At 40.6% G+C, this 27,656-nt stretch overlaps 2 protein-coding genes across 5 annotated transcripts in view; one reads left to right on the forward strand and one right to left on the reverse strand.

Annotated features, from left to right (window-relative positions):
• The first annotated feature begins 21 nt into the window (after positions 1-21).
• xrn1 (5'-3' exoribonuclease 1) lies at positions 22-27,520 on the forward strand. Of its 3 annotated transcripts, none has more exons than XM_025900076.1 (41): positions 22-273; positions 1,298-1,530; positions 1,992-2,089; positions 2,721-2,830; positions 2,929-3,039; positions 3,122-3,207; positions 3,295-3,382; positions 3,513-3,681; positions 4,605-4,672; positions 4,801-4,938; positions 5,038-5,207; positions 6,634-6,723; positions 7,054-7,210; positions 7,361-7,480; positions 7,586-7,755; positions 7,877-7,994; positions 8,222-8,317; positions 8,571-8,674; positions 8,802-8,936; positions 9,104-9,266; positions 9,580-9,693; positions 10,492-10,590; positions 10,682-10,797; positions 10,919-11,065; positions 11,190-11,279; positions 11,945-12,080; positions 12,194-12,250; positions 13,398-13,530; positions 13,637-13,706; positions 14,575-14,770; positions 14,954-15,043; positions 15,142-15,225; positions 15,727-15,771; positions 15,996-16,076; positions 16,202-16,339; positions 16,453-16,588; positions 16,668-16,831; positions 16,940-17,053; positions 17,180-17,276; positions 18,019-18,200; positions 27,386-27,520. In XM_025900076.1, exons 1-41 carry the CDS (start codon positions 199-201, stop codon positions 27,425-27,427), a joined length of 4,830 nt encoding a protein of 1,609 aa, XP_025755861.1. In that variant the 5' UTR covers positions 22-198; the 3' UTR covers positions 27,428-27,520. The 3 variants fall into 3 exon arrangements, with proteins under 3 accessions (XP_025755861.1, XP_003453205.2, XP_005458030.1); XM_003453157.5 differs by lacking the exon at positions 27,386-27,520 and adding an exon at positions 18,728-21,560; XM_005457973.4 differs by lacking the exon at positions 27,386-27,520 and adding an exon at positions 18,728-21,560 and having other exon boundaries at positions 5,065-5,207.
• Positions 21,755-27,656, reverse strand: part of col15a1b (collagen, type XV, alpha 1b) — a 56,211-nt gene continuing 50,309 nt past the window's right edge. For both annotated transcript variants that reach the window (XM_025900077.1, XM_005457975.4), the window contains one exon: positions 21,755-27,557. In XM_025900077.1, the coding sequence (XP_025755862.1) occupies positions 27,335-27,557 (223 nt within the window). In that variant the 3' untranslated portion in view covers positions 21,755-27,334. The remainder of the gene's footprint in view (positions 27,558-27,656) is intronic.

Consider the following 27,656-nt stretch of genomic DNA (forward strand, 5'->3'; position numbering starts at 1 on the left):
GCGGAACGATTTTTCCGGCGGACAACGGACAACCAGCTACTTAGCGGCCGCTGGAAACAAAACCTGAGTCTAACGCAAGTTCTCATGTTACCAGGTTAAACCCCGGCTACATTGTAGTTCCTCACATAGGCAAACACCTCCATCCAGTTTTTACTGTTTACTGTTTTGACCTAGAGGCTGAAGAGGTTTGTGGTGAAGATGGGAGTACCAAAATTTTACCGCTGGATTTCGGAACGCTACCCTTGTCTCAGTGAAGTTGTCAAGGAACATCAGGTAGGAAAACAGCGGTGACTGGTTAGCTTCACAGACCGCTGTCATTGGTAGCCACAGTGCTAGCGTAGCTAGCTGTTTGCTATCAGAGAGCTATAGCGGGCCGCGGAACTAAAATTCCACGTAGCTTACCAGTGGTTTTCTGGCGAATGGACAACTCTGCTTTTAGCACACACTCTTCACTTCATCCTTTTGTTAAACACAGGATAGGCATCACGTTATTAACCAAATTCCATCACTAATGTGCTATTTTGGTCTTCATTGTGTGCTTATTCGCACTAAACAAGTAAAATGTTAATGGGTTACCACTGGGTAATTTTGGTCTTTGTTGGTCAGGAACATTCTAAACAACAATAAAGCTCTTACAGTTGTCTAACTAACTGATTTTATGCTAACAAGAGATCTATAGGGGCTCGGGTAGTTATTGTTACCAGTTGGTTAACAGTAACTACGCTTTACAATGAACTTGTTTGAAATGTCAGAAGTATGAGCTCAGTCTGTGGCCCACAGCTCGAATAACGTGAGAGTTTAGGCTACTTGAGTAACTGCGGGGGGACTTGAACCACTTTCTACACTCTGAACAGAAAGCAAGCTGCTATTTCACTCCGCCAGCAGCAGTTTCATCAGCGCACATTGTTCAGTGTCACCCTCCTTACCTCAGACAGCTTTGGCATTTGTATTAAAGCAGTAAAAACTCGCCTTTAGCAGAAAGTTGGTAACAGTAAATATGGGAATTATGTTTCATGTGGGTACCGGTTTAAATAAAACAGAACAAAACATAAAGGTCTGACGTTATGAAAGGTGGATGGCATACTCATGAGAGTGTTTTTAATGTGTCACGTGAACGGAGCTTACTATGATGTTTTTTGACTGTCAAATACACCCTCCTTTAACTCATCAGCCTCCTAAAAACATCTGCCACACCTGAAAGATCTCATCATTGTGAGCGTTTACAGATAAGTCATTTTCCTGAATGTACTAGGTACGTGGCCAGTTTGTCTTTGCATTCGTTTCTTTCTGTCCTCAGATTCCAGAGTTTGACAACTTCTATCTGGACATGAACGGCATCATCCACCAGTGTTCTCACCCAAACGATGAGGATGTCCACTTTCGCATCTCTGAGGAAAAGATTTTTGCAGACATCTTCCATTACCTGGAGGTGCTCTTCAGGATCATCAAGCCTCGCAAGGTCTTCTTCATGGCTGTGGATGGTGTGGCGCCAAGGGCGAAGATGAACCAGCAGAGAGGACGTAGATTCAGGTTGTGATGGACGAATAAATCTAAATGAATAAATGCTAAAAGAATCACTAAATTTAGGATATTGGGAGTAGCTTTTCTTGGGCTGACCAAATAAAGAGATGGAATTTTATTAGCATGCCTGTACCCTGATGTTGAATCCAAACTGTAAATAATGCCATGTTCTCTCTTAGTTATCTGATTAAAGTGTCATGTCTGTTCTCAGATATATTTAGAGATGTTTGGTATAATTATGTGATGTTTCTGAGGCTGCAGCTGTAAACCTGAGCCCTATGTGAGTTGCCTTATAAGGAAGAATCAGCAGCAAACAGGCTTGAGCTAAAATACAACATTTTGTGCTTCAGTGTTACAGACAGGGGAAAAAAAAACTGCAGGCAGAGACACAGCCTGAGACTGTGAGTTTGACCTTCTCTCTTTCATATCTACTTGTGTGTGCACTTGTGTGTGGGTGTCTGTGTGTCTAGGTCCGCCAAAGAAGCAGAGGAAAAGATAAAAAAAGCTTTGGATAAAGGAGAGGTGCTTCCCACAGAGGCTCGCTTCGACTCCAACTGTATCACTCCTGGTAAGGAAGATCTAAAGCTTCATGCAAAGATGCTCACAGACACAGATCAGAACCACCTGATACAGTTTAGCGCCTGAATGTATTTTTGTGTCACTGTGTTTTTTTTGTTGTTTTTTTTTTAATGTATATTCTATCTGATATTTTTAGTGAAAACATGTTTGCATGTCAGATGTAAACATGTCTATCCAGTGACTCATTTTTCAACATGTGGATTGACATTTTAGCCAGAGCGCAATGTTGGTGTTTACCTAGAATCATTAACGAACAGGTCATCGCAGAGGTATAATATTTTCTCAAGGAGTGGATGTCAGGGAATGTACAAAGAAGTGGAAAAACTTAAGGGACAAATATATTTATCCCAGGATAAAAAGAATAAAGAAAAATGTGCCCGCAGCAAAGAGTGGAGACCTTTTGTGCTAGACTCGAGCCTGGATTAACTGTAAGGGTCTGGTTTCAAACTGTGTCAAATTAAATATGCAGATCTGTCTGGTGTAGCGACCCCTTGGGAAAGCAGGACTGAGCAGCTAAAAACACTTGGGTTGCTCAGTTCCTCTTGGATCCTTAAGAAATATACAGAGAACAGGTCTCTGAAAATGTTAGCAGTTCTTTTAATCGCCAATCCTTCTTCCAGGCACTGAGTTCATGGCGCGACTTCAGGAACAGCTCAAGTATTTCGTCCACAACAAGCTCTCCAATGACAAGCTATGGCAGAATGTCAAAGTCTACCTGTCCGGTCACGAGGTGGGTGTGAGTGGTCTGTGTGTAACTGTTGTATGTACTTTTGTACTGTTTCTGAGTCAGTAATGAACGTATTAAGTTTGTGTTTTTTATCCTTACAGACACCAGGGGAGGGGGAACATAAAATCATGGAGTTTATTCGGTCAGAGAACACCAAGCCCAATCATGACCCCAACACGCGACACTGCCTGTACGGCCTGGATGCTGACCTGGTACGTTTAAACAGGTCATTGATGAACATTTTGCTCAAATCAGTGCCTGAAGATTCACTCTGTCCTTCACTCTGTGTTGTAGATTATGTTGGGTTTGACCAGCCACGAGCCAAATTTCTCCCTGCTCAGGGAGGAAGTCCGCTTTGGAGGGAAGAAATCCCAGAAAAGGTTCTTCTCTTCTTAAGTTCAGTCTATTTTGTCTTTCTTTGTTTTGCTGCATTGTTTTGTGAACCCTGCTCTTTTGTTCTCTTTCAGGATAACGGCTCCAGAGGAGACCACTTTTCACTTGCTTCACTTGTCTCTGATGAGAGAGTATATAGACTACGAGTTCTCTGAGCTCAAGGTGAGACAAGCGTGCCTAAAGTGGGCGGTTTTTAAATGCCAGGCGAGATTTCATATTATTATTTGTTTTTAATATATACTTTTTAAATTGTATTGTATGACGTTTAAATGTTTGTGGCTGTTTTTTTCAGAATAAGATGGGTTCTGATTATGACCTGGAGCGAGTAATAGACGACTGGATTCTAATGGGTTTCTTGGTAGGAAACGATTTCATCCCTCACCTCCCCAACCTTCACATCAATCATGACGCTCTGCCATTGCTGTACAAGACGTACATCAGTGTACTACCAAGCCTGGGGGGTAAGACCAGAGTCATATTTTGTGTTTTTTCTTAGTTTTTAGTTTCTTCTTTCAGTTTTCAATGTCATTTCTGTTGAAACCAAACATTTCAGTTCAGTTTTAAATGTTTTAAAGTGTTTAGCTTAGGCTTATTTTATTCCATAATAATTATAGTGGATTGCAACATGTGCAGTGAGGTTTCTTCATGCTTGTTGTGTTGCAACATTTGACGAAATCATCTTTTGGTGAGACAGATGCATACACTGTATCCTTAACCATACTCTACCTTTTAGTGGTTTACTTTTTAGGACTTCACTTTGTCCCCTGTAATGAACAGTAGTGTAAACAAATTTGGATTTCAAAAGCATGAAAAATATTTTATTTTTTAACATACACTCAGCGAAAAAGATGAAATACAGCAGAAATCCAAACAAAACAAAATAAAAATATATAAAAAAAAATAAAGCCACCGTGGTATATTCATGTATATTCTATTCACTTCAATTAAATTGTATCTCTATAGCACCACAGTTGACTGAAGGTGCACTTTATACTGTAAGGTAAAGACCCAACAATTATACAGAGAAAAGCCCAACAATCAGCTGATCCCCTATGACCAAGTGGGAAGAAAAACTCCCTTTTAACAGGAAGAAACTTTTTAAACGTGAAGCTGGCAGAATTACCCTGAGCCTGGTTCTGGCGGCTCCAACTTTATCATGTGACAAAGTCCAATGCAGCAGGGATGTATATTTTTGAGCATTTATTCAGAGTTTGAAAGCCCTCTCATACACAAAATATGTATTTTCTTTGTTTTGTTTCATGTGCTGTGCTTGTCCAGCTGGCCCAGATGGTTTAAAATTGTCAACCAATATAGAAAAACATTCATGTCCCACTTGTTTATTGTCGATCATGTATATAAAATAATGTCCCCGTGTTTGTTTTAGGTTATCTGAATGAGAACGGTCACTTAAACCTCAGAAACTTTGAGAAATACCTGGAGAAGCTTGCTGAGGTGAGACACTAGGTTTCTATTTAAGAGTCATTCATTTTAAGATCAAATCCCGTATATTGATTGATGTAGTTTGCTGTGAAACAAATGTATTTTGCCAACATTTTTTTTTTTTTCCCATGTCTTGCCAGTTTGACCGGGAACATTTTAATGAGGTCTTTGTGGATTTGAAGTGGTTTGAAAGCAAAGTTGGTAACAAATATCTGAATGAAGCTGCTGGATTGGCAGCTGAGAAGGAAGCTGCCAGCAAAGATGCCAGAAAGAATGAGGTAGGGATGCAGCACTGAAAATATGCATTGTTTCTTTCAGCATTGTTTTCATGTCTGTTTATCTTTCCAGTGATTTACTTTTTTTGAAAATATCTGTAGGATTCTGCTCTCTGTCTGGCTTCCCAGACTACATCAGAAAAAATCACTGGAGAGGAAAAAGCAGCAGCAGCAGTTGATGAAGAGGAGGAGGATGATATCTTTGAAACAGAGTTCAGACAGTACAAACGCACATACTACATGAACAAGATCGGCGTGGACGTGGTGTCTGAGTGAGTGAACTTATACAAACGCATACAAAAAGGAAATTACAGGAAGAAGAAACCTAAAGATGTTTGGGACATGTTTGAGTTTGACTTTTGTGGCCTTTAGTGTCCAAAAGTAAAGCGTCCTGCAAACATGTCTGTCTGTGAACACACGAATGGAGAGAGGCTTTCACCCATCACAACCACGACCTTGTGCAAAACTGCGGCTCACTGGAGGAGAATTGAAGTGTTGAATGCTGATTGGTTGATTTCATTTCATTTATTTTATTTGTCGGATCATAGCAAGACAGGGAGTACTTTAGAAAATAAGAGAAAAAAATAAAGAACTAATACAGCATGAAAAGTACAGCTGGACACTTTTTATTGTTTTAACTCTTAGTTTTACTTCACCTCTTTGTTTGTTGTATCTTCGTTCAGTGACTGGCTGAAACATAGTGAAGTTATAACGACCAGTGTTCAATAACGCAGATAAATTATTGGTCATCACTCACAACTCACTTTTTTTCCCCTTTTGTTTGTTTTTTTTGTTTGTTTTTTTGTTTTTTTGAAAAATGTTCATCAGCACAAAAAGAAAAATTTGAGGCTGAAATTCTCACGTCGCTTTTTTAAAATTCTTGTATTTCATGCACTAAAAAGTATTTTGAATTAGTCATGTGACGCTCAGCAGGTTAGGAACAAAGATAATGGGCTCTGTTTTATCATGCAAAGGAGTAGCAAGCCCTACTCCTTTGCATGATAAAACAAGGTTGTATGGGTGTCTCTAAGTGCACCTGCTATTGTGTTTGCTCTAGGTGCAGCAAGACCAAGTGGCAACAGGCCGGGTGAAATGGAATGCATTCATAAACACATTGTGTGTTAGTCACATCACTTATGCAATGAATGTAATGCAACATCCGAGTATAGTGAAACACTGTGCTCTTGACTTAAAGATGAACACACAGAACCACAAAGCTGCAGCAGATCATTTAGTTTAACCACAAATAATATAGTGATCATAACTGTTGGAAACGGGTCCATCAAATATTAAAGAGTAAACTTTGTTCTTGGACTTGGAGCTTTTGGCTCACAGGGTTCAGGCATCCATCACTGGAACAATGCTTATCTATGACAGAAAAATCAACATCATAATAGGTGCACTTTAAGATGTTATACAGCAGTCTTTACCTCGTCATACCTTTAAAGGGTAAAACTATTAAGACTGACGAAATCTGTTTTTCTCCCTTATCAGCAGTTAGAATAGACATGCTTGTATGTCTGTCTGTGTGTGCGTGTGTGTTGCTGTTTCCCAGCAGTGTGATGCCCTTTTTCTAGTTTCCTTTTTTAAATGATCCCATTGGTAGGGAAGTGACTTGGCTAAATGTTAAATGTTAACAGTGCCCTTCATCACAGCAGCTTGCACTTTGTAACTATGTTTTCACTCTTCCATTTGCAGTGAGTTTCTAGCCAACCAAGCCAAGTGTTATGTGGAAGGTATCCAGTGGATTCTCCACTACTATTACCATGGAGTTCAGTCCTGGAGCTGGTGAGTCCTTCTTTCTTCTGTGTAATTTACTCCCTGATCTTTCTCTTTCTGTTCTTGGAGCATTCAGCTCATTAACAGTCTCACAGAAATGTGGGAGCATTGAAAGAGAGGCTCAAATTTTGACATATTTCTACACAGCAGGCTTTAATGAGGGCTGCAGGGTTTCAGAACCTTTACTGTCTAATAAAAGTTATTTCACAGAAAAAGTGGATTGATTGATTTGCTTTAGAGGAGAAGGACAATAAGTAAATGATTTCCTTCTTTAAACCTCTATATTTAAGACGCTCCATTTTTAAAGCAGTCGCTGAATTTTATGTGTTATCTCTGCAGGTACTACCCCTACCACTACGCTCCCTACCTGTCTGACATCAGGAATGTATCTGGGTTAAAGCTGACCTTTGAGCTTGGACAGCCCTTCATGCCCTTCCAGCAGCTGTTGGCAGTCCTGCCTGCTGCCAGCATGGAACTGCTGCCCGAGTGTTACAGGGTAACAAACGCAAATCCAAGTTCACGCATATAAAAAGCACAAGATCCACTCTAAGAAATAAGAAAAATTATAATTTAATATAGAAATCGTTTTAACATTAGGACAGGAAGTATACAGGGGATCGTAATACTGTATTTTGTTATGTTTCAGCATCTGATGACTAGTGAAAGTTCACCTATTATTGGGTACTACCCTCTTGACTTTAAAACTGACCTGAATGGCAAGCAGCAGGAATGGGAAGCTGTGGTGCTCATTCCATTCATAGATGAGGTAAACACACAATTCGAAATGAAGAAATGCCACAGGTCTGTTGTCGAAATTAAATTTGACAACTTGTAACTGTGTGTAACTTTGTGTTGTGTGTGTATCGAACAGAGGTGCTTATTAGCAGCCATGGAGCCCTGCAACAGCAAGCTGACAAAAGAAGAGAAGGCCAGGAATTGCCACACAGAGTGTGCAGTCTACTCGTACGACAGGGAAATGGACTTCGCCTACGCCTCCCCCCTGCCTCAGCTGTTCCCCGACATCGTCCACTGCCACGTCAGGTAGATGCATTTAATGATCTTCATTATTTCTGAAAAAAAACTCATGCGTTTGCTTATTGAGGTGAAATTCAACAGTCGTATTTGTCTGTGGCTGATTGCCTTTTGTGGTTGATCGTCACAGGACAGCGCACATCCCCATGGACGCTTGGCAAGTTTCATTAGATCACATCAGCAAGCCCGTTGACCGCTCAGCTCTGTACTTCTGTGGCTTTCCCACCTTACAACACATCAAACATAAGGTGGGCGTGTGCATAACTGAACTACTACTAAACTGCTCTAAGTTGGAGCAAACCAGGTTAAATACGTTTTAACTCTACTCACAACCAACGTATGAATCTGAAATTAATTCTGCCATTTTAAGAAGAAGAAAAAAGAAGTATAGTAAGTTTAATAAATTCAGCAGTCTTTATAAGATGATCTCTCTTTCTCTAACTCTCATGCTCTGGCTCCTTCACTGTCTTCTCAGTTTTACAAGAAGAAAGGCGGGGTGGTCGTGTTCCAGCAGAGTAGCAGAGGGGAGAACATGTTGCTGGATATCCTTCCCAACCAGGAAGGGGAAACGGTGAGCTTTTGTTTATGTTTTTAGACCTAGTTTAATAAAGCTTCAACATTTTATTATTTATAACTGATCAATTGTCCCTTGGAAGTCTTTGAATTACTGTCTATACAATTAAAAGAACCACTTAAAATATTTTTTTACACCCAGCTAAAGTCATCTCTGGGTCTGTATAAATAATCTTATTCTAACAAGCGTTGACAGTTGCCTTATCCTCTGTGTCTCTGCCTCTCTCTTTCTTTCTTGTCATTATCTTCAGACATGTGATGATGTTGCTGCACAAGTTCTGGGAAAGTCTGTGTTTGTCAACTGGCCTCATCTAGAGGAAGCTCGCATCATTGCAGTGTCAGATGGAGAAACTAAGTAAGAGCTGGCTTTGTTATGATTGCTGTGTTTTCTGGTAGATGTGTAGATACCACTGAAAAATCTGAAAATATTATATTGAGACTTGAGTGACTTTACAAGTGAAATTTTGCAACTTGTTCTGAAGATTTTATCTTGAGGAACCACCGGGTGTCCAAAGAGTGTATGACAGGCCGAGCACTCCTCCTCCCGCCAAAGTCACCTGTCTGTTTGACAAGGAGCAAAAGGAATGGATTAAGGATGTCCAAGGAATCACTGAATAGTAAGAAACAAAACAATCAAGCAAAATAATGCAAGTGTTTGTGTTTGCATGCATCTTGAGTCATTTCTACTCTTTCACATTATTGAAACAATCCATTACTTCTGTTCTTTGCCAGAACCATCATATTCTTTGGCTTTTTTAGTTATTTATGCTTTTCTTTCTCTTAGTTACTTGAAGAGGAAAGGCATCGTGATAAATGAGACAGAGGTGGTTTTATACGGCCAACTGCTGACTGGAAGGAAATACGTTCCCAAAGCCAATGGTGTGGTGGAACTGGAGAAACAGTGGGCCAAACAGGTCCTCCCCTTTGCCTACCAGGCGGTTGTTAAGGTACCTGCACACAAACAAGATATAAAGAATGCACGAAGAAAACTGAGAATAATCGGTGAAAGACTCTTATATGTCACTGAGGCTGTCACTAAACCCTGAAATAAACCTAACACATGCTTTCAGTTTATTGTGAGAGTAGTTTTAGGCAAATTTAGGTTTACTGCACATGGTTTTGATTTTATGACCTTTTTTTTTTTTTTCAGTTTTTTTTTCTTTTTTTTTTTTCAGTTTTTAGTTTTTATAGACAATGTTGTGACGATATTGATGGACAGATAATCTTAAAGACACTTCTTCCTTATCTTCATGGTCTCAGGATATCAAAGCCTTTTACTCATCTCTGGCCTGCTTCAAGAGCTTAGATGAGCTCTTTCCTCCAACAACAACCGTCTTCATGGTGGGAAACCCGTACTATGGTGCCATGGGAGAGGTATGTTATCCACTGTTTGCTCTCTTAGTCTGGGGATTACTCCCTCGTTACCCAAGTTACTACCCCTGCTAGTTCTCAAAAATCTTTTTATTAATTTAAGCCAAGAATCCGAGTATAATGTCAGTGTTTTCACACCGTAGGTCACATTCAATATAAGTGAAGAAACAAAACACTGTACACCGAGTTGTCACCTTTGCATTAATATCATTGGCAACTGTCAGATAGATAAAAGTTTGATTTCAACACTCATTTTTTTTTGATACTCTGAGGGGAAAAAGACAAAAAATTAAGAGGCTTATTTATATAGTTTAGAACAATGCTAACATCTGTGAAAAACACTTTCTTTTTTAAGTTCACTGATGTAGTGCAAAAAAATATGAACATAACGTTGATAAGAATTTAGTCATTCCATTATCAATTCGATTCCTTATTGGTTCTCATATCGATTCTCATTGACTGCACTTAGAGAGTCACCATCATTACTAAGCAGCATATCAAAGGCATTGCATCCATGCATATTAATTGCGTGCTGTGGGTCAAATGTTTGTGCATGTTGGAGGTATTTCCCCTCTTTGTTGTGATCAGTGTTGGGGCCATTACTCATTATACACATTACACAGAACCCTTTTCATACAGGTAATGCATTACTCATTACTTTACTTTCATGTTACTCTGTAAAATGACCTGAAACACACTGTCTCTTAATTACCATGGCAGGTTTAGAAATCTAGCCATTTTTTAAAAGTCTTTCCAATTAATGCTCCATATCTCCATATTCATATTAATATAAATTTTCAGGTGCAAGATTCCCAAGATGTCATCAAAGATGGGCGGATTCGAGTGGTCTTCAGTGTGCCACATGAGCCACAGCTAGAGCCCTTAATCCAGAACCAACACGTAAGACGAGCTTGTGGAGTCATTCTGTGGATATGTACGTTTAGTTTTGCCAGTTTTCTCCCCTCACCTTATGTTTTTGTGTGTCGTGTAGAAATACAGCGTGAAATACAGTCCTGGATACGTTCTGGCCTCTCGTCTCGGCATCACCGGTTACCTCGTCTCCCGCTTCTCTGGAAGCATCTTCATTGGTAGAGGCTCTAAGAAGAAGTGAGTGTTTATGTAGAAATGCCAAAAGGATATCTGCAGTGAGTTGAGCTGTTGTTGGCATCACGTCATGTATTCAGGTACAGTACTTGTCTAAGCTTTCAGTCTTCTTCACTGTGTCCAGTCCCTGTGGGGAACAAAGAGCTAACGTTGGCCTGAACCTGAAGTTCAACAAGAAGAACGAGGAAGTTCCCGGATACACCAAGAGAACTGAAAAAGAGTGGCTCTACTCTGCTGCTGTGGAGGAACTGCTGGCTGAATACTTGGACAGGTAAAACAAATGAGTCATTTTGAAAACTGCTGTTCTTTAACTTGATTATGTATTAATGTTCGGTTATCCTATGAATTGAATGAACATCTTACAAATGATGGTGCGGCTGTGTTTGTTTTTGTAGATTTTCAGAGGTATTCAACACAGTGTCCAGAAACAGTCACGATGATGTTTTCTATGAAGATGACATTTGGCCTGGAGAGGACCAGAATGGGTAAAACGGACGGCATATACTTAGACTTTTCAACCATGTGGGCACTAGCCTTATTTAGTCCCTTGCCAAGGTTGCGTTCACTCCGTCCTCCTGGAAAAAAAAACTTGTTTAGGGATCATAGACGTATATAAAAGATGGACGTAGCTTATAGGTCTTAAAAGTGTAGCTGATGCTGAGGTGTCTAAAAGCTGTATTCATTCTTGTGGCCATCAGGTGGCGACATCTCTAGCTACATAAAGAAGCAATTATAGAAGTCTGTGCGAAATTGTCCTCTTTTGTCACTGCTTCATTGAATACATTTCTAGTTTAAATTCACACTGAATAAGCTATGAAGTTCATCTTTATCTTTTGCTTTCCATGAGAGTAAAAAAAAAAAAAGGACGATAAAGAAGGGGATGCTTTAAAGTGCTATCCTGCCTGATATGTTGTTACTCAGTGTCTCATTTGTCAGCTGGATCACCTTTGGTTTCAAAACCGCAAGATAGTAAGGGTAAAAGTTCTCAGCATAAAGCTTCACCCGTGGGTGATGACGAGGAGTTTAGGGCCAGGGGTCGTCATATTGTTCTTACACCAATGTCTGAAGGTTGTAGATTAAATAAATGGTGAATTACTAAATGACCTTTTTTTAACCCCCCCCCCCCCCCAAAAAAAAAAAACACCAACAGGGCAGAGAGGGTGGCAGAAATCACTTCATGGTTAAAAAGTCACCCAGTCAGCTCCATCAGCAGGGCATCCTGTGACCTCCAAGTGCTGGATGCTGCAATTGTGGAGATGATCGAGGAAGCAGTGGAGAAAACCAAGGTGACAGCGACAGACTTCAGAAGTCATAAATTCTTTGTGTATTCACTGTATTTCCATTCACACGCCTCTCCTTCTGTACCTTCTCCATTCCTGCCTCGTTCTCACCGACTTAGGTGAAGAAGAGCACCAAGAAAGTCCGCGTCACAGTCAAGCCTCATCTCCTCTTCAGGGTGAGTACCTTTGGCATGCACGTGTCAGCATCGTACATCGTGTCTGTAAAGAAAGGGGCTGTGGTTGTGTTATAAAAAAATCCGTAGGACTGGTAACCCCATAAAGACCTGTCAGCCAAGGTTTCGATGATTTAAAGCAGTTGACTAACATCAAACAACAATCATCATATGTAATATTTTTTGGAAATTCCTGCGTAGCAATAAAAAGGATTATGCAGCTGCTTCAAGGAGGAATCCAACATAGTTGCTCAACATTTTACACACAGCTGACTCAGAACAAGTACAAACCAGATGGGAAGGTTATGAAAGGAAAACATGCTGTGGACCAAGAAGAACGACCAACATCAGAAAAACATCAGGCATCATGCCCTGGAAAAAGAAAATGCATAACAAAAAGAAATGGAAAGAAAATGGCACAAACAAGAATGTTTATGACGAAGCATTGGGAAACAGGCTACAGCTGGCTTGTAAGGCTGCGACACAAGGAGGAACATGTCACCCGTTTAGCCTCTGATAAATGTTGTTTATTAACAAAAGAAGAGATTAAGCCCAAAGGCTGGGCAACAAAAGAGAGAGCAAGGGAGTGGGTAGGGATGTCCTGCGTCTGTCATCAGACTGCAACACCTGTGAAGTCAGGACAGATCAGTCCAAAAGTGCATATGCAACACAAGAAAACTGTAGCAGTGATCGTGATCCGTAACAGATTTAAGCATTTCCAGCCTCATGTCTTGTGTTTGGAAGAAAAGGCTGTTGCAGTGGGCTTAAGAGAAGCAACTGTGGACTTTGGCTGATTGGATGAAACTGATGTTCAGTGATGAATTACAAATGTGCAGTGGTCACAGAGATGTGCTCCACACAATCATGATAGGGGTTGCAGCTCAAATTTCAGACTCATTCTGTATGGCTTATGTTTATATTTATGAGTGTGGATTCTCAATTCACCCTGATTGTTTGTGAGCTAATATTTGAAATGACACTTAAACAGCCAGCAGCCAAATGTCCTATTACTTTTGAACCCCCGTCATTTTCATGCAGTGTGTTTAAGGATGTTTGCCACACAGTCCCTTTTTTTTATTTCCTAATCAGTTAATTTAAAACATCAATGGCAGATTAGTTGATAAGGACATTAATAAAAATATGTGTGCAGCCCTTGGAACAGCAGCAGGGTGTAGTTCCAGACCCAGACGCGGAATACCGTCTGTTTGACAGAGTCATCAACATCAGGGAGAGCTTCACCGTCCCGCTGGGACTCAGAGGGACAATCATTGGCATTAAAGGAGGTGAGGACACCCGTCATCCGTCATTGTCCTTATATGCAAAGTCTGCACATATCAAGGGTAACATACAAGAGCGTGATTAACAGTATATCTGTGTCTGTTTCTTTAGCGGAGCGTGAGGCAGAGGTTCTCTATGAAGTGCTGTTTGATGAAGAATTTGCTGGAGGTCTCAACATCAGGTAACCATGAGTGTGCTGCTGTATGTAATTAATGTTGGTAATGGTCAGTTGTAAACAATTCCCAGTTTATAAACATGAAATGGGAGGGCATTCGATTTTGCTTCTAGTGCCAGATCACGTACTTTAATCCATTACTCACTGAGCTGCAGTGGGCAGGGGAAGAGGCAGAGAGGCCTGTTGTTAATGTTAGTTGTAAGTTTTTAAAAAAAAAAAATTAGTCACAGCTTTCACATGAACGCTCACCTGGATGCCAGGAGTAATCATCCGTTGATGGTTCCCAAAAGTTGTTTTAAGCAGATTTGTTAAGCAAAAACTCTAGATGGTTGTTCAGATTCCCCAAGTAGTTTGTTTACTGCACACAAACACACGTGTAAGCATGTCACAGCCAGTGGCCAGATCACATCGGTCTGTCCTCCTTCAAAGCAACTCTGAATGGATAAAAGTGTTAGTTTGTCTTATACGCTGCCCTCAAAGTAACTTTGTTTGCTGTCCTGCACACTGACTACAGTCACCCTGAAACTAACTGCTCATGGATCAGTGTTAGATAGCTAGCTAAACTTACTTAATTAAAACCTACTGCTACTTTGACAATAATTGACAAGATTTTTTTCTTCTTTGACTGACTTACTACGTCATACCTTCAGCTTCAGTGTTCAGTTTCTTTACACCAGACAGAAAAAGCTGCAGAGTGCACAGTCTTGTACAAAAACTGTTACATAAAGCACAAGACGAGGGTAAAACACAAAATCATACAGTCAGGCTATAACAGAATACACACGGTGCACATTACAGGATGCTGTTGGAGTAAAGGTGTTCCTCTTTACAGCAGACTGTAACAGCTGCTTCGCCTCTTCGTGTACTTCCTCAGGTGTACATCTTCTCGTTGTTACCGCCTCCCTCCCTGCGCCCTGATCAACCTTTCCCACGGAGCCCGGGTGGATTACACTGGCCACAAACTCACCGCCATCGTCAAACCGCAGCCTGCCACTGGCGGCAATTTCAGCTCGCACCGTCAGCTGGCAGGCCTAAACCATTCTCCTCGTTCACCTTTTGTCCCCACACAGGTAGGAGGGTAGAATATGCACACAGTAGAGTCATGCACAAATTATTCCCCAGTTTGGAATAGTGGAAATGATTTGGAATTTCCATAGTTTCACCTAAATCCCTCCTCTTTCTCCTCTTTCTCCTCTTTCTCCTCTTTCTCCTCTTTCTCCTCTTTCACTGTTCAAACTCCTTTTTATTTGTAGCATAACAACAAACATGGTGTGGTGAAGGCTGCCTCACAGGGCAACAGGAGCTCTCCCTCAAAAGGTCCCATCCAAAAGCACCAGGCCAGGGTAAGAGCAGGTTTTGCTCCATTCGACCTAACTGTTATAGCCTCTCAACGATGTGTGTAATATGACTTGTTTATACATATGTCGTTCTCTCCATCCAGAACAAAGAAGAGTACAGTAATGTGTGGCAGTCTCTGCAGAACACAGGGCCTCCTAACAAACCTCCTGCTCACTGGCACAACAATGTAAGTTTTCAGTGAAACAGACACCAGCTGCAGCTGAGAACCGGTACCACAGTGGTGCTGCAATTCCTCTAAAAATTCTCTCTCACATCCTAGGAGTCCAGCAGGAAATTTGAGGAAAACAAAACTAGTAATGCTGAGAAATATTTACTGTATTATCCTGGGTTTTTCCTGACACGGACTCTGTCTTGCATTACTTAATAAAAGTCGATGTGTTTTCCTCTTATTTTAGTTCAAGTGAATTTGTAATGGTTTCAAGTAAATAACCACATACTTTCGCAAACCAGACTGAACCTTATAGATTTGATACAGAAATTCCTCCATGAATACTGATGTAATTGCTTCAGGATTTAACAGTGAAGTGACATAGGTGCTTAGGAACTTTGTTTTTATATAGGAATGTAACCAGAATACAAAGAGCGCTCTGGGGATGATCCATATTTCACTACTAATTCTTGAATTACGCTTAAAACAATAGTTTTAAAAAAGTGTTTCGGATTCTAGGAAGGACATTCCCAGCAGGGGAAGACCCAACCCGCCAACAAATCTGTGAGTAGACACATCAGCAGAACAGCTGTGTATATGAATCTGTGTTTCTGTTGCACACAATTGTTAGTTTATGTTAAATTCATCAGTTTTTATTTTGTGTAGCGGAGGTTTGTTATTGGTTTTGACACGTTCATGTTAACAGCGACGTGTGTTTGCATGAATTGCTCTGTGTTGTATTTGCGTGGACTGGATTAGAATTGAGCTGATGTGTGTATCGTTCACAGACCCCACCTGCTGGCATCAGACTATTGAAGAAAAATGAAGACGTCAGCTCCCTTATTCCTTCACAGAATACAGCCAATAAGGTGCAGAAACACAAATCCTTCTTTTGACTTCTGCCTGTTTTTGGTTTTTCAGAGTTATCTCTGGTCAGAATCTCGTACCCTGAACAAGATGATGATTTACAGTTTCTTTACGATTTCTTACTTAGGCTGCAACAGAATTTGAGGACCTCATTGCCAATCTAAAAATCTCCAAGGGTAACCAGCAAACCCCACCCCCTCCTGCCCCTCCACAAGAAGGTGACAGCCAGCCAGATGGCCCATTATCCCCACAGTCTTTTGCCATGGTAAATATGTGGTGAAGCCAAAATGAGAGGAACCTCTGAGTTTTAGAAGCCACCTAGAACCACTTAGCATAAAAAGCCTAATGTGAATGATCATGTGTGGTTTGTCGCTATAGAAGGGAACCCTGGTGCTGAAGGAGATGCTTAAAATTGACAGCACTGGAACAGGAAGTCAATCTCCTCAAGAGACGTCAAACAGCACCCCCCCTGCTGGCCAGCAGCAGAACAGGAGACGATCGTCAAAGAAACTCGGTACCTTACTGATTTCTAAATCCCAGGCAAATTTCTTCTCTGTGTTCTCCTGCTTATGATCATTACTTTCTCCCTCCAGCTGCAAAAATAAACGTCCCACATGGCGACGCGCCTGTGTTGCCTTCTCCGGCACCTGCTGCCTCTGCCAACACCCTGCTGGGCAGTAAGGTGTCAGAGCTGGCGTGCATCTGTGGGGCTTTAGGTATGGCGCCACCTGACTTCAGCTTCATACGCAACAGACAGGTAACGCGCTCTATTTTCTGTTTCTGTTACATCACACTTTATTCTACTCTGCGTTTCCCACTTTCACAAGTGCCCCACTCTGAATCATTTCCATTAACACCGATGCAGGGATTAGTGGTGTGTCAGGTGAAACTGTCCAACGGGTTGATGGTTCATGGCCCACAGTGCCAGTCAGAACACGATGCCAAGGAGAAAGCTGCCTTCTTCGCACTTCAAAGACTGGTATACACACACAAACGCACACATTTGATTCAAGTGTGAGAGGCTGAGAGAACTTTGTAACCACTGAGATAAACATGAAATATGTTACTGACCAGGCCTCCCCTCTGTCCCTCTGTGTATGTGTAGAACTCACTCGGGTCAGGCTTCCCCCTCCCACCTCCTCTGTACACAGGAGTGGGTCAGATACGACCTCCCCACATGGGAGCTGTCTTCAACCAACAAGGTGAGTCTGTCTGTCTTTAAAGTTTCATCAATGAATTTAGAAACATCAGTTTAAGGTGTTCCATAGTGTAGTGGTTAAAACATGTGCTTCACCCCCATTGGGGATGGGGGGGGGTCGGGGTCATCTGGCGTAAAATTCTGCCAAATTAAACATACAGGGCTAGGGCTGTTCGATATAACGATATATATCGGATGACGATATGAAAACGTCTATCGTTGCATATTACGCTATTACGTTTGTTTCATGGTGTCGCAAAATAAACTGTTTACTGTTTATTTTTTCATCGTTTTGATGGTCACTGTAGAATTAAAGTTCTCTCTTTCTCTTATATTTAATATAACCACACTACGGACGGACAAGCGACTGCTTTTACGCGTTGTCGTTAGCAACAACGATGGTAAAACCATTGCGTGGCTCTGCCGTCCGCTTGTTTATTTTCCCCATAAACCTTTCACAATAAAGCTGAAGATCCTGTTGAGATTTTTTAAAATAAACTGAATCACGTGAAATTGTATCTACAGAAAATGGTAAATTTTTGTGATATATATCGTTGTCGGGATGATAAATGTCTTATATAGGGATATGAGATTTTGATTATCACAGAGCTCCTCAGTGTGGTGAACCCTTGTGACAGGGGATGAATTAATAGTAGCAGTATTTATATCAAAATTTTTGCTCACTATTTTTGTTAAGCCTTAAAAATTATCTATTTTAATCTTAGGAGTATGCTCTTGTTTTCCAGGTGGTGTGCTGTTGCCCCCACAGGGTTATGGTCCTGCTCCTCTCTGGGGAATGACAGTGCCTCCTCAACACCACCAAAACCAGCCATTCTACGGACCACCGGGGACTTTCCCTGGCGCTGCCCGCCCCCAGCCTGCAACGACACTGCCCATTGGCTCACACAACCAGTTCATCCCCTTACAGGTAACACATAAGCCCTTTTTCCATAAGGACCTACTTGGATCGGCTCGACTCGTTTTACCATTACAATTGAGTACCACCTAGTGTGCTTAGGGTCATTTTAGCAACATGGCGGAGTGTCCTGTAACGCAATTTGTATGCGACACGGGTGATACAACAAAGGTTGGCATCTAGGCGATGTTGTACCTGCTGCTCGATTTGTGGCTTTTGGTCAGACCACAGTGTTGTTTCTGTGTAGCCATTTCTCTCGTTGCCGGCTTTCAAAAATTGCAGATTTGATATTTGTGAAGGAGGTGCTCTCACGACTCATTGACGCCACTGAGTAGCCAATTGGTGGCATGCAGTCTATTAGTTGGTAGTACCTGGTACCAGATACTAACAACTAACAGAAAACCCTGAAAACTGTGCCGAGCTGACCAGATGGAGGTACTAATGGAAAAAGGTTAATACAGCATTCCCATTTATCTTTTCCTGGGCAGACGTAGACCAGGTTGGTAACTCAGCTTTCTGTTTATCTTTCACCTTGTCAGGTGACTAAGAAACGAGTGTCGGCAAATAAAAGGAACCAGGAAACTCGAGAGTTTTACAGTGCTGCCCAAACTGTTGCTAAGAACCAAGCACAGAAATCCCAGAACCAGCCGACTGGCCAATTGCAAGGTCAGACTGAACCACAGAGCGGTAAAATCCACCAACAAGCTGTTAACAGCGACCTCTCCTCTGGTGACTCTACGACAACGGGGGCGGCACTGCATACACCACCTAGGCAAACCATACCAGCAACAGGCCACACCCCCGGCTCCGCCTCCAAGAGACGGCAGAGGAAGCTAGCAGTCAACTTTGAGGCAGCTAAAGTCTCAGAATCATGAGCTGAGGGGAGTGTGTGTGTGTGTGTGTGTGTGTGTGTGTGTGTGTGTGTATATGTGTGAATGGCTGACTCAGCATTTCTGATCAAAATCTCATCGATGTGAAAGTCTGTGTTCACTCAGCGTTACAGAGCCGAGAGCAGCTTCAGACGAGCCTTTTTATTTTTCAGCAATGAAACATGTTAATCTGCATCACTGCTCAACTCGCAGACTCCTCAGGAGATGAGGTCTGTGCCAGATTATCGTAGTTCCCCACTAATGGAGGTTTATTACAGCTCGTCTTTTCTTTGTAGCACTAACTTTGTACTTACCCAGTCAGTGCTTAGGCCACAAAACATTCCAAAGCCATCCACTCAGACTACAGACCACAAGCGAAGTACTGATTTTCATGATCATTTATTATACTAAAATTAACTGGTTTTATCCACGAATAGTGTAACCACAGCTCTGTGTCCACCTGTCTTGGACCTCAGTCGTGCAGGCCTACAGACTGGTTAGCTTGGGGAAAGTCACAGCAGCCTGCCAGTGATCTGTATGCCTGTTTGCAGCCAATTTCACTCTGGCAACTGCCAGCAACCACTCACCAAGAGGTTGCACAATACACACTTTCCCCGAGCAACCGTCAGCTCCCTGACACATCTTCATGGCTCGGGCCTTTTCTAACTACTTGTGTGTGTTGCTTTTGTTGGACATTGCTCTCAGCAGTGATTGTGGTGACTACAGTGTTATGTTAGATAAAAAGAAATGCCTAAAGTCATACACACGAACCCCCAATAGTAATAAACCGCCAGCTTTGTTCACCTGCTCGAGCAGAGAACATTAGTGTCTCCACAGGAGCAGATTTGGAAGCAGTCTTGTGACTACATTTTATTTTGAGTGGTTAAGAAAACCTCGTGCTGAAGTGAGACGCTGCCTTAAAAAGTGAATTTTCCTAATTCAGAAAGCTTTGTGGAGAAACTGAAGCCAGCATGGTGAAAACAACCACTGAATGAGGGAATTATTATTATTTTATTTTATTTTATTTTTGGATTAAGAGGACCTTTGACATAACTCTAAAAACATGCATCACTGAGAGCATTTGATATTTCCTTGAGTGGGCATTAACAGTGAACAGCCTGTAGAGTTGGACTCCTCTGACAGTCTCAGTCTTCCTTCCCAGCTGAAAGGTTTTCAGACTCCAGGTGTTGCTGGATGAGACTTCATGGACTGAGAAAAGACGTCCGAGTGCAGCAGGTTCACATCAACCCTCCTCTGTTAGCATGGTGTGCAGGTCCCAATAACATGCGATGTGGACCTTGTTCTCAGGGACATGTAGCTGTGGTAGAAGCCCCCATTACATACATCACATTTTTAAACAAGTTTATGCAGAAATCTGGGCCTTCTATCGTTGCTACAGCCATTCATGCCATCATAGATCAGCTCTATCCTGTTTGGGCTGGTGATGTTTTATTGTTTCTGGTGTTTGGTCATTGTTGTTCACACACTGCCTTTTATTTACTTCAGGCTCATAGTTTTTTTTAAGACTTTTTATGCTTTGTTAACAGCACCTAAAACAACACGACTAAATTCACACCACCTGCACAAATGCAGACTATGTGGAAATCCCAAATTATTTGAGTCCACACACACACACACACACACACACACACACACACACACACTTGCCACTGCAGAGCTGTTTAACGCCAGCACAGACAGTTTCACACACCTACGGAGAGGGTCCGAAAACGGTCCGATTTTCTCTTCGGCTTTGCTGGACCTGCAGGAACGTTCACACTGCCACAGTCGAAAGTTTCCAAAAGCATCTTATGCTTATTATGAGTGGATTTTATTCAGGTAAAAAAAAAAGAAAAAGATTTTAACTTGATTTCTTTTTGAGTTGAAATTAAATTGTTTTGGAGCGATTTACTGAAGATGTTTATTTGATTAGGGCTGCATCTCTTGTTTATAATAAGGAGCCTGCTCATTTCTGTGCCAGTCACTATTGGAAAATGTTTTTGTTTACAGTCGCCTTTTTATCCAACTTTAACAATTATCTGTGCACAGTGTTAATTTTCCACCTCTTGTGAATATGGAATCTCTTGAAATTTATCGATGTCTTTGTCAAATATCTGTTTGACCCACATCGTATGCAGTGATTGTTTTATTTCAAGCTTTATTTCACTGTAATAGTTGTGTAATTATTGTACTAGCTTGCTATCAACTGTGTAGAGCACAGGACTTTAGCCTCACACAGCTGATGACTGCTAAGCTTCAGAATCCTGATCAGGTGTTGGACCTGATATAGTCTCATTTTGGAGTGGCTTTATATCTGTCAGCGCAGCCCAAATGTGAGACAGCAGTAGAGTTTTGATAGGAAACATACTCGTCCGTGGAGTGAACAGAGTGTCTAAGATGCTTTTGGAAACATGTCTCAGGTCCTGGTCGGTGATTTTCTAAATCTGGTATAAAGTCTCAGCTGAGTTAGCCACTTTCACGCATCACTACATAGTCACACATACGTAAAAAATCTCACCATTTTTAAAAAGGTTTTTCTTTTTTGAACTATGGATTTTATGGACATTCTTTTTATAGACGATCTTGGAAGTCTTTTGTAAGTAATTCGACTATTGCTTCAGTAATGTTTGTGGTAAAGCCACTGTAGAGACAAATTAAATTGTACTTACCCAGACCATGTTTGTATTTAACCAGTCCTTGTTTTGAGGGATGCAGGCTTACAGTAATTATTTTTCCCCTTTTTTCTTTAAGACTGACACCCTCATAGCCACCTTGGGACTGAAGTGTGTAAGGGTCTGGTGCAATAAGGGGGGGTTTTAAAACTTTTTTTGAAAATTGAAGCACACCTGGTTTTTTTGTTTTGTTTTTGTTTGTTTGTTTGTTTGTTTGTTTGTTTGTTGTTGTTTTTTTGTGTGTGTGTGTGTGTGTGTGTGGGGGGGTGGGTAAAAAGGTTATGAGAAGATGTAAAGGTAACAGAAGATGAAATGTTATGGACTTGATGTTTTGATTCAGGAATGTCTTGTACATAACATTTAATAAAATGAATCTTTTGTTACGACATGACGGTGGCTGTTTTTCCTTTTTGATTTTATTTTTTCATTGAATTGAAACAAGGCAATGCCTGAAACTTGCATTTTTCTTAATGGCCACCAGGGTCGTACCTATAGTTGAAAGAAGACTTTGACTCAGTCCTACAGAAGCCCTTAGATGTGACCCACAGTAAGCGCTCAGTCTCATTTTGTTAATGTCATTCTAAGTTTAAGATGGGGAGATTACCCAGGACATTCTTAATGAGTAACAACCTGAGACTGTTATGTGTAGACCAGGGGCACATCTACAGGGGGGCAACTGCCTCTCTGCTGCCAGGAAATGGCTAATAAAAGGATTGTGTGAAACTCTGAAACATCTCTGCGTGATCTCTACCAAGACAAAAGGATCAGAAAGACCGGTGATGTCTTGACACCCTCCTGCTGTTTTTGTGACTATTTTGTTGACTCTGTTTACATATAGGGGATTTTCATATAGTTCACTGAAGAGGTATGTGCCACCCTGCCTCCTGCAAGGGTTTCTTCCTGTTAAAAGGGAGTTTTTCCTTCCCGCTCTTGCCAAGTGCTTGCGCATAGGGGTTTGTGCGATTGATAGGGTTTTCTCTAATATTGTACGGTCTTTACATTACAACGTAAAGTGCTCTGATGTAACTGTTGTTGTGATTTGTGGCTATATACATAAAACTGCATTGACTTTCTTTTACTGGTTGTGTATAAAGATATTTTTGTACACATTATTTTTTAACATTTAAATAATATTAAAACTTAGCAATAAATCGGGAATCAAATAAGTGATATGTGTCGATTAAGTATTTTGCATTATTTTACAATTTTTCCACCTGAATCACTTCAAAAAAAAAAAATCACAATATGAAAATTCATAATGTATCAAAACATCATATGCAAATCCAATGTGTAATTTAAAATGACGATGTCACATGTAACCTTTAAATTGTCAGTTTATCAAATGCCACTGAGGAGTCCTTTCAGTCTTTCAATAAATTCTCTCTTCTTCCTCTCCTGTCTTTCTTATCTTTCTCCATCTCTGAGTATAGTCATCACACACTCTTTTCTCGCTCTAGGAAATACAGACAGTTTGCACAGACTGTAAAAACTGTCTGTGTGGACAGAAACATTGCATTTGAAATTACTTGTCGGTTAAAAAAATGTTATTCCCCTCACGCTCGCGCCTCTTCTTTAGTGCCGGCTAGAAACTGATGACAGACCACCACAACTTATGAACAATTGAGCATGAATGCTATAAATAATACCGTTGAACCTAATGTAATAAGCTTGTTTTGAAAATGTAAGGAGTAAAAAGCACAACTATTTTCATAAAAATGTACAGAGTAAAAGTAAAAAGTTGTCAGAAAATAAGTACATATACAGATCCACTTAAGTACAGTAACAAAGTATTTGTACTTCGTTACTTCCTACTGCTACTACTAACATTAAGTAATTGTGAAATATTGGGAATTGAGAAACATTTTTATGCCTGTTTTAGGCTGTTAGAGCCCCGACTTCACTTCTGGAGTTGACTGTTGAGGTGAGGGGGGATGAGATGGTGTTTTATTAAAATGTTGGTCAGGTTGTTTCTTTCCTTCATTTGTTCATTTCTTTGTTGAGGGAGACCTCCGATGATAAAACATAGCTATGCTCCCTCATATCTTCTTTCTGAAAGTGCTGGCACAAATGCCTACAAGCTTTTTTCTCCTCCATCTTTGGCAATGTTATGTATGTTAGTAGTTCAATTTAGTTTGTTGGAAAACATTTTACAATTACAGACAGTGAAATGGTAAAATTACACTTAATAATATATATTTATGATGATGATATTATTTTTTTATTATATAATATCAAAAAATAGCTAACTGTACCTTTTAAGTGTAACAGGGAAGAAAACAGAGAGAAAAGCCTGTGTTATGTCAAATTAGACCAAAACCTGAGTAGCAACATGTCTTATGAAGTGATTAATCCCGATTTGAAATTTTTGGTGGATATCAATCTGTATGGAGGAGGTTAGGAGAGAGGTACAACTGTGACTGTGTAGAACCATCTATAAAACATGGTGGAACCTATGTCGTGATTTGGATTGGGAATCTTGCTAAGATTGATGGAACTATAAACACTATATAAACTATAAACACTGTCAGATTGTGATCCAACATGACAATTATCCCAAACACACTGCTGGGTAGAACCCAGAGTTCAAGGTTCTAAAAGAAAACACAACTAAAGTCAGCCAACATCTTCGGTATGTCCCTCAAAACACAGAACTGTTTCTGAAATGACAAGAAAGCTTGCCTAAGATCAGGCTGTGCTGCTTGTGTTCACAAGCTCTACTTTTGTGTAATTTCGATGCACATTTGGATGCTTTAGTACATTGCTGCGCCCATTTCCTGTTTTCCTAGCAAAACAGAAAAAAAATTGCACATCCATCTTTTTTCTTTTCTAAACTTCATATAAATGAAAGTTTTACCTATTACCCTGTTAGCTAACAATTTTAACTAATGTTAGCTAACAATGTTGACTAATAGGGTGATATTAGCTAATATTTTTAAAAATCCTGATTTCTAATTACTGTGACTGTTGCAACATGTTTTAGCCTCTCATTGAGAACTACTTCTGAAACGTGATGCATCTGCAAACTGCTGACTGTGGGGGAAAGAAATTGGTAAAATGTACGATTCCAAATATAAAATGCACTGACAATGCAGCAGTTTACATAAAAAGCTGTTTTTTTTGCTAGCTTACCTATGTTCTCGTTGATTCTTCTGCATAACTTTTAATTTTGTTGAACACATGGTGGGGGACATTAAATGAGCCACAACTTTAAAAAAAAAAAAAAAAAAGAAGCAAAAAAACACGTGACATTTTATTCAGTGAGCACCAGTCAGTCAGTACAAACCGTCTGTTTTTTCTCAGACGCTCAAGTTTTGTTTGAACAGAGACATTAAGGTCAGACAGCAGAAAAACGAGCTACGCCTCAGTGAAAGCACGGTGAGAGGAGGCCTTCAGTCTTTTAGTGTGCTTCATACAAAACCTACAGAGTAAAAAATAAACAACACCTGAACAACACACATACATATATATATTTATATACATACATGTTCCAACCTCATACAACCAAATCTGAATGTGAGCTGACTGTTTTCACGCTAGGTCCTGCTACAGTACATATTAATGTTGATGTCCACTCTAATATTGTCACTTCAAAAGAGATGTGTTAATGGTGAAGTTTTATTAAAAGGACGCAGAACAAAAGAAATCGAATTTGTAGGACTAAGCTTTGAAAAAAATGGCGTAAAAAAAACCTGGTGGTTTTACAGCGGTTAGCTGTGCAGTTAGCCTATACTGAAGCCTTCAGTATCACCTGGGATCAGGTGAACTCACAGTCATGTTCAAGAAATCAGTTTGAGATGACCTGTGACCCTATCATCTGAATGTTGAAGCAGAAATCAGAACTCATCAGACAAGGCAACGTTTTTCCAGCCTGCTACTGTGAGCATGTGTAAACTGTAGCCTCAGATTCCTGTTCTTAGCCAATAGGAGTAGCAGAGGGTGTGGTCTTCTGCTGCTGTAGCCAATCTGCTTTAATGTCGTGTGTTCAGAGATGCTCTTCTACATCCTTTGTTTGTAACAAATAGCTATTTGAGTTACTGGTGTCTACCTATCGTAATTTTCTATAAACCCTAGTTTCTCTAAACCCTGAAAATCCAGTAGATCAGCAGTTTCTGAAATACCAACAACCATGCCACATTCAGACTTAAACCTTTCTTTCTTTTTTCACCTTTCTTCCACATTTTGGTGTTTGTTTTAAACTTCAAGTCCTGTTGACCATGTCTACACGCCTAAAGGCACTGAGTTAATGCCATGAGATTGATGACTAGTTTAACCAGTATATCTAATGAAGTGTCTGAGTGTTTTTCCCCTCCTTGCCAAATCCCCCATTCATCTGTCATTCATCCCCGGATGTAAGAAATTAACACTTGTGACATTTTCTGGTGACACATCAGTCATTAGTTACTGACTAAAGTCTAAGAGATGTGTGTACAGCTGTTTCCACAGGCTTCACATGTGTTCATGTGTTATTATCTACTTTTGAATAGTTGATCAATTATATATAAAACATGTCTTGAAAATGTAAAAATGAGTCGTACTGTGAAACTTACGTACCAGTGAACTCAAACACACATTGGTTCATTTTGACTCACTGTCGCATACACTGCCCTGCTGCTGACGCACAGGCTCACTAAAAGCATCAGACGTAGCGCACAATGAAAGCACAATTTCAATATGACTAATATTTGAATTGACAGCCCCTGCTGTTTAAAAAAAAAAAATACTGACACATTTTTTTAATCTCCAAAAAAGTACATATATAATTATGACCTCATTTTAATTTGAAGCCCTTCATTCTCACTAGGTCTTGCAGACAAATTTATGCATGGTTAGTTTTAGTTTTTTTATGGGACTAGTAACAGTAATAGAAACGGCAAAATTCCATCATCAGTAGCAGGAATGCCTGAAGTTTTCCTTGCTACATAACTGTAGCCTGTTTGATGCAGACGGCTAAGAAAAATCTAGACACAGACAGACATGTAAGACCCGCAGGCTTAAATCCGGCTTCGAGTGGGAACTACACATGAAACCAATACAAAGAAAACTTAAAGAGGACCTACTGCTCTTCCTGTTTTGTCTTATTTTTAAGAGTAATTCTATCATATTTTTGTTGTTACAGTGTTACAAGGATGACCAAAGTTTCAAATAATGAGGCCAAAGGTTCAGTCTCTGGGCCTTTTAATGAATTTGAGAGGATCCTGTCATATCACAGTTCAGACTGTGAGTGAAAAAGCCCCGCCCACCTGCTACTGAATTCTGAATTTGGTGTTTATGAGTGGCAGCCAATCAGAAGAAACAGGAAGGGACGTGACTGCACTGAAGTGCTTCCTCAGTATAAGATAAATAAGGATTATTTTGAATTGTGAATAAAGCAAAGTTACTCTAGCACAGTCCAAAAATAAAAATATGGAGCTGGAAATGAGTATGATAAGCCCTCTTTAAATGTGAATGCATGTTAGTGTGGGAGTGTTTCTCGGTATGTTTGCATGTGGGAGCTGAAGTACATCATTAAGTGCGTATGTGCCCGCATGTGTTTCCCATTCATGTCTCACATCTTCTACTTAGATCATGCCTGCATGTGTTTATGTGTGTGTGTGTGTTTGTTTGCTCAGTTCCTTCTTTGATGCATGTTGCCCACATATGTGTTCTCTATACACAGCACTACATAGTGGTTGGAGCAGGAGCGCACGTGCTGCCCTAACAGTCGTCCCGTCTGCAGCAGGGCAGCCTGTCCCGTCACCGCCATGTCCGCTGTCCTCCAGGCCTCGCAGTAGTTAGTGGTCAGGCGGATGCCCGTGGTGCTGGAGCCATGCCAAACCAGCTTCTCTGGCCTGTGGGAAAACGGAGAGAGACTTGGTGCGGATTTTACACGGACTGTCCCTGTGCTATAGCAGTTTAGGTAAAGACGGACGAATGGAAGACAAGGGCAT

Source organism: Oreochromis niloticus, linkage group LG18 (assembly GCF_001858045.2).
Source record: "Oreochromis niloticus isolate F11D_XX linkage group LG18, O_niloticus_UMD_NMBU, whole genome shotgun sequence".
Lineage (NCBI taxonomy): Eukaryota > Metazoa > Chordata > Actinopteri > Cichliformes > Cichlidae > Oreochromis > Oreochromis niloticus.